General features: G+C 32.2%; 1 protein-coding gene across 1 annotated transcript; it reads left to right on the top strand.

The window, feature by feature from the left end:
* The first annotated feature begins 557 nt into the window (after positions 1-557).
* LOC108772659 (uncharacterized) lies at positions 558-1,931 on the top strand. Its single transcript, XM_018538231.1, has one exon. The coding sequence runs from the start codon at positions 558-560 to the stop codon at positions 1,824-1,826; it is 1,269 nt and encodes a 422-aa protein (XP_018393733.1). The 3' UTR covers positions 1,827-1,931.
* The last annotated feature ends 5,516 nt before the right edge of the window (positions 1,932-7,447 follow it).

The following is a 7,447-nucleotide window of genomic DNA, read 5'->3' as shown; positions in this document are numbered from 1 at the left end:
AAAAATTGTGTATAGCAAAGTAAATACAATAATATGATATTTAATTGGATTTGTTATGTGCATTCATTTACCGAGCAATCTGCATTTTTCCAACATTCAAGTTATCTTATCTAATCCTTTATTAACTGATTTTTCTAATAAGATTTAAGATAATTTTGATATATAAATCTGTGTGCTAACTCTAGTTCTTAACTCGAATGTTTTTGTGTGTGTACTCAACAGCTGTCATGGTAAGTAAAGACAAAGTCTCTATAAAATGATCATACATATTATACTGAGAAAAAAAGATAAATAAAATTACATTTTTTAACAAAAACAAAAATTATATGATATTTATAAAAAAAACATTCCAATTAAATAATAATTATTACTTCTATTTATTATTCACAATATAAATTATAAATGAAACAATTATAATTTTAAAAATATAATGTATTTTTCATAAAATAATTATTTTTATTACATCAAATTTATGTACACATGAAATATTGACTCATAAAAATTTAATTGCAACATACTTTTAATACTAATTTCTTATACGTAAATATATATTATAGATGAAGTACATAGCAGCGCTATTTGCCGTCTTGACCATTATTGGTCTGGGACAAGCTCATCAATTTGAGGACTTTGGCAAAGGTCCTCTTCACGAAGATATCCAGGACTTTTTGGACTTTGTTCCTTACCAAGAAATTCAAGGCATCGTTTCGGATTACATATCAAACGATCCGGAAGTACAGAAAGCTTTTAGTGATCTTTTAAGTTCGTCCGTATTAAGAGACCTGATGGTAGATTGGGAAGCTATTCCTGAAATGATTAACATTTTAAATTATGTGCAAAAAGAAGGCGTCGATATTTATTCATTAGTAAACAAAGCTAACAAAGCTCTCAATATCGATGAGATCGTACCACCTTCTCATTTGTATTCCCCGGTCATACAGAGAACTGGTGGGATTGTAGGACTATTCAAAGATATTACGGATGTGACTCCTCTTGCCGATTTCATTCATACTTACGTGCAAAAAATGAAAAATTCTTCACCTTTCGTCAATTTTGTCAACCAACTCAAGTCAGACAACAGCCAGCGGGCCGTAGACAAAGTCTATCAAATTAAATCCTTGCAGATCATTTTAAATGTACTCAAAACCAGTGGAGTAAATACGCAAATTACAGCTGACATCTTGTATATAGTCCTCGGCCTTACCGTACCGAACCATGTTACTGTTTATCAGGAACGTACGCTGGAAGACGAATTGATGGACTTTGTGAATCTTCTTCCGGTAGATCAGATTACTGAAATAGTCTTAAAATATGTAGCCCAAGATGAAAAAGTACAACATTCTCTGAAATATTTATATACACCAGAATTCCACTCCAATCTGCGCGATGTTGAAGCTCTTAAAGAACATCAAGTATTAGTAGTATATCTGGAGAAAGCTGGATTGAAGGTTACTGATTACATCAAAAAATTTCACAAGGACATTGGCATGGAAGATTACGTGCCACCTAAAATACAGAGCATTTTCAAATCTGAAATTGGAATACAAAAGATCGGTGATGGGATCAAAGGAATGTTGAAGGATATTTATGATATAATACCTTTGGACAAGATTGAAGCTGTTTACAATGAGAAATTGCAGAATTCCAAGGTCTTTGCCGATTTCATTGAGAAAATAACATCCTCGGAATTTCAGAAATTAGCCAATGATCTGTATGTAAATCCAACTTTACAAAATTGTTTGACGAATGCCAAAGAGAATGGATGGGAACTACCCGAGCTGACGAAATTTTTTACTAGAATGTTTGGTTTTAAGCTTCCATATTAAAATATATGTCATATTTTAAGCGCTTGTTTTAAATGTATGTTCTTTTATGTCGTTACTATATGATGTAATATATGATGTTAATGTTAAAATAAAAATTTATATACACACACATAATTGTCTTATATTTTAGTTTATTAAGAGTCTATGTCAAATCATATTCACTTTATTGTTCTGAAATTCTTTCTAATCAATAACTTTTAATATTTTATCTTTTCGCAACAATATGTTATTATTTTGAAAGAGAGATGGATTGATTCCAAACTCTTTCAATAAATAAAGCTCGAGCATCATTGTTACATTTTTTATTAGTATCCCAAGTTTCCCCGATTATAAGAGATACATGTGCAATGAATGGCATTCGTGCCTATTTAATAAAACGACGATGTTACGCAGCTGGTACTAATTTAAAAAAAGAAATTAAAGAATGCCTGAGTTGGTATCTAATGTTTTTATACTGAAGATAAAGAGAATATCTTTAATTGCGAAATGGGTAGGTACGCTTAGGCACAAAGAAAACAAAACTGCAGAAACAACATAGAACAGGAGAAGGGAGAGTGTAAGGGCCGGTGCTTCCCTAATTAAAATTGTTACAATTTAATAAGCCTCGGAACTCACCATTGGCGCGTCGTAATGGGAAATCGTGAGAAGAATAAGTGAGATGGAACAAGAGAGAGACTTCTAGAAGGAGAATGAGAAGAAATCGGACGCTTAAACGAGCGTCTTTGAGGGTTACGGACCGAGAGGTTGTACAAGAGTGAGAGAAAGGGAAAGGGAAGAGACAAAGGGGAAGAAGTGCAAGGACGCAGAGGAGAAATCTTCTTTGCGATCTCTTAACTTTTCCACTCAATATGGAGCGCAAACTATACTTTCTTTCTTGCATTAGATTTTACAGTTCTCTTTATGAAATAGCTTTTGCAAAAGATTTAATGTGATATTACGATTTTTTGCTTTCTTTTTTCTTTTAACTTTTTTTTATCTTATACGTATCGTAAAATTGTTCTAATCGTGTGATTGTAAAAAAAACAAACGATGATATTTATTTATTATAAATTTTTATTTTGCTACATAAAGAAATAGATAATATGGTTTAATACAACAATTTGAATAACAGAAGTGTCTTTATTTTCTCGATTTGTTAAAATACAATAAATATTAGTATTAGAAAAAATTGCTTTTTATTTTAGCCTGATTTAAAATTTTTACACTAGATATTGTAAATTTTTATTACTATTCTCTTAATTATAAATGTTTATTAATAATAAACGTGTAGTTTTTTCGAAAAGACCTCAAAAAATTTCACGTTTTAAAAAGTGGAAAGGCTCCTTAAGTTTGAAATTTCCATATGATAATTATAAATAATATCATTATATTATAATAATTTTTACAAAAATCAGTTTTTGCATCATAAATACAGTTGTTAAGTGAGTTTTTTTTTTTTAAAGAAAAGACATTTTGGTATCTTCTGTATCGCAACACCATGTTTAATTGGCAATAGTGGTAACATCGGCTTCATAATTGTACTTTGGAGGATCTTCGTTTTCTTCGAAGTTCCACCTGCACAACGACGAGTCATATCAAATTATTTTCTCCTGCTGGCCAGAAAACTTTTGTCCGATATTATGGCGGCATGTGGCGGTAACAGCCTGCCGTGCCGGTTCTATCGTTACCAACGTAACGGCCTCGAGGATTTTCACAGTAAAACAAGAAGAACCAACTAAGAAAATGTGTTCGGAATTGCATTAAGGCGGCTTTTGCCGCTGGGCAGAATCCCGCGAGTAATCCCGGTGCTCCGATCGTAGATTTACCGACCAGTACGCAATAACGGATGCAAAACGCTTATATAAAGACGCATTTTGGAATCTTGACAGAATTACAAGATACTGCGAAAAGCAGCTTTATTATGGTAGTTAATAATACCGATCATTAATTTATGAATACTCGCAAAATATCTATGATATTTACAATAAAATGTAATTTTGCATAAAGCTTCGCATATTCTCTTCAATCAGTAATTTAATTAATTTTTATTATAATAATATTTTTAATTTCATTTAAAAAATTTTGTTTCAGATATGATGTTTGCAATTATTTAAACGTTTTTTAAATTTATTTGTCCTTATAATAAAGAATTTTTGACTTTTCTGTAAGCGTTTATAAGTTTAATAATTAATATTATTATTCTGCTGCACCAGTAATGTAGAAATAATGTTTATTTTTACGCTTATTAGCAATATAATTTTCAATTATAATTAAATTTTTTATCGCTAACGATATTAATTATTGATTTCTAGGAACAAACAAATCATGTACTGCGTATAATACTCATGAGTATAAACATACATTTTTTATATATTATATATTATTTTATTTTTATCATTTCTCTATCAATTTAATTAAAATTACAATCCATTTTTGTAATTACAAAGTTCTAATAGTTGACACACAAAGTAATTCAGCTTTTTCAAATATTTTTAATTTAAAACGAAGCTTTTGTTAATCATTGTATTTATTATTTTTATTCCTATTTTATTAATATGTTTTGTTTATTAAAAATTATATTGATTTAATATTCGCGCGCAATAATTATACGTTTTCATCATATAAGTAAAGTTAATCGAATTTGCAACTAGATTATCCGATTAAAAACTAAAGTTCAAAGCTTATTAACTATATCGATCGTTCTGCAGCAATCAACAATCGTTCATATTTCTGCTGTAAATCATTAATTGATAAAAATTAAAAGGCAAGGGCAAATTTCAACATTTAGATATCATTAGTTTTTATCAGTATACATCAATATGAAATTAGATTAAGCAAATCTGAATGAACATTGCCCGCTTATTCATCAAACGTGTATCTCTTGAATTTTCCATCGTAAAAGGCTTCTTTGATACCGAAACGCAAACAATTCGTTCAAAAACGGATGAGAACGAGTGCCAATAAAGGTGCGGCATGCAGGGCGAACGAAAAAATTTGTGTTTTACGACACGTTATCCGATGGCAACACCGACAATTGGTAGCCGCCTAAACTCGGCCAATCGGAAGTCCCTTGTGTTTGATAGCGGAAAAAAGTCCGGCAACGGGCACGGGGAGGAAAATGTTCTTTTACTCCCTTTAGTGTTACGTTCATGTTACGTTGCTTGCCTTTCAGGAAGGCTCGTTGCTAAAGAAAGACTCTGGGACGATTCTATGGTGCCGAAGAAGCGAAGAGGTTGCCCGCTAGAAAGTGGCAGAAAAGGTGGCCGTAACAAATCCTCCGCAAGTAATCGAGGTCGTGCCTCGGCAAGGTTTTACTCTCGAACACTTAACTCTATTGCGATTGGATTCTCTGGCTGCCTGGTGTGGAGCGCACACTCCACCGCGTCTCGCCTGTTTCGTTTTCTCGCTACCCCGCCGCCTCTTCCCATCGCCGCGCTCGCCGCCCCCTTTGTCTCTTTCTGTACCGCTTCTCGACCACCTATATCGCGGAACACCTCGGTGGTTTCTTACACGTGGAAACCTTATTACTGGCGACACGATAAAATACCCCCGAGACGAAGGAGACCGTTGCTCGAGTGCCGGCACCACTATGAACTCTGACAGGGCGCAATGGGTAGAGACGATACAACGAGGATTGTACTCCGAGCAGTAATGGGAACTTTTAAAGATTGCACGTGAAGAAGATATATTCGGGAATGCGGGAAGGAAAAGTAGTTCGTGAGAGCAGTATTGTATAGGACAGTGAGGCATTGCTGCCAGACATCAGTACAGGATACTTCCAGGATACATGACAATTTTAGTTTCTAAATAGTTGTGAATTAAAAAAGGATACTTGAAATTGGAAAATATAAATAATTTTATCTGCACACAACTTTATGATTTAGTATTTTGACTTATTCTTTATAGTCATATAAAAATTGACGAAATTTTTTAAGATATAGTACCTTCAAAACTCTTGAATATTTAATTGAAGAAAGTATGTAACTGATTTCTCTTTATATACATTTCATCAAGAAGTTAAAATTATTGTATTTAAAAAATTTTTAGATTTTAATAAATATGTATAAGCAACAAATAAAGTAAAGAAATTAAAAAACTCTTAATTAAAGATGAAATAATCATTTCTTACGTACAAAATGGATTATCCATGAAATAAGTATACAGATATTTATTTAATATCATAATATTTTTAAACACGACGATTATATTAATTTTATTAATAATTAATTAATATCGAATTTATTAATAATTTAATTAAATAAATAATTACGTGGCTTATTCTACTTACAAAATGATAAATAAAATACGTAAAACATAAGACAGAAAATTATTATAATTTTGAAAACTTTGTTTTTTCGTGGTAACGAATGATAAAATTCTTAGCAGTCAGTACAAGTGACTTTCTCACCGCAGAGACATGAGATTGAGAAGAGAAGAAGAGAGAAGCGGATAAAGAACTGTAGGGGTTAGCAACCCCGATGGACGCGCACGAGTCCGCTTGTATTTCAATGTCGGGACATCCGGCCGGGACTACGAGTGATGTGGTCTGCTACCCTCGTACATCCGGCCGTCGCCAAACACTGCCGTGTGCGTTCGTCCTACCGTATGTTTGCGTGGGTTCAACTTTCCTCAGCACCACGGGCCTGACTGTCACGAGGTGGCCATCTAACGCACGACCTTTCAACCTGTGACGCGCAAACCGCGTCATTGCGGGTTACATAGTAATACACCTGCATGTGCACCACGAAAAATGCTGTGCGAGCTAGGAGAAAGCTCGGAAACGCAAAGCCGCTAGGTAAAGTTGGTTGACAACGTCTTTGCCGTGTGGCTTTATGATCTAGCTCTTTTGCAAATAGATTTAAAGCTTCAGAATATGACATACACAACAAGAACAGTTTACCGGGAAAACTGTATTATTGCACGTCTGTTGTGTGTGTACTCAAATTAAATAGTTTCACAAAAATTTTAAAATAAATAATATATAAATTTGTTTTTAAATAAAAAAAATAAAAGAAAAAGATAAATAAAAATCTGTTTTGGCTTTCGGACAAAAATTAATTTAGAGCTGTTTAAGTTAATAATAATTTCAAATTGACACTATTAAACTATTATAAGAGATTTAAAATATTTATTTGTAGTTTGATACTCACATACAGTACAGATTATTCCTGCAGTAATATAGCAGCAACATTGCAACGTTCCAGAGATATTACAGAAAAGACCATGACACATAAAAAAATTGAAGACATAAGATTTAAGCAGTAAGCGATTGATCAATCACAGTAGTGGCCGTAAGACCATAACGTAAACAGTAATGAATCCAACATGTTGATTTCCTAACAATTGCAGTAATGTTATTGCAAATTTTTGTGCTGTATGGGATAAAATAGTATCAAAGTAAAAATAAATTAGAAATGTACCAGTTTTAATGTCATTTTATTTAATTACATAAAGAAAGTATTATACACGTATAGATAAATTCAACCGTATATATAAAAAAATTAAATATATATATTTAACTTTTATATATGTATTTTTATAGATGTACTCCATATTTTTTGCTAATACTGTAATAGCGACGCTAAATCTCAAATATAATTGTAGAAAATTCAGTTTAATAATAATTTTGAGTTATAATTAAT

Source organism: Cyphomyrmex costatus, unplaced genomic scaffold, assembly GCF_001594065.2.
Source record: "Cyphomyrmex costatus isolate MS0001 unplaced genomic scaffold, Ccosl1.0 scaffold193, whole genome shotgun sequence".
NCBI classification, from domain to species: Eukaryota; Metazoa; Arthropoda; class Insecta; order Hymenoptera; family Formicidae; genus Cyphomyrmex; species Cyphomyrmex costatus.
Note: the sequence above shows the minus strand (reverse complement) of the source record. Positions and strands in the feature narration are given on the sequence as shown.

What these genes read in the sequence shown, in the direction of transcription:
- LOC108772659 (XM_018538231.1), top strand. Translation starts at nt 558, where the DNA reads ATGAAGTACATAGCAGCGCTATTTGCCGTCTTGACCATTATTGGTCTG.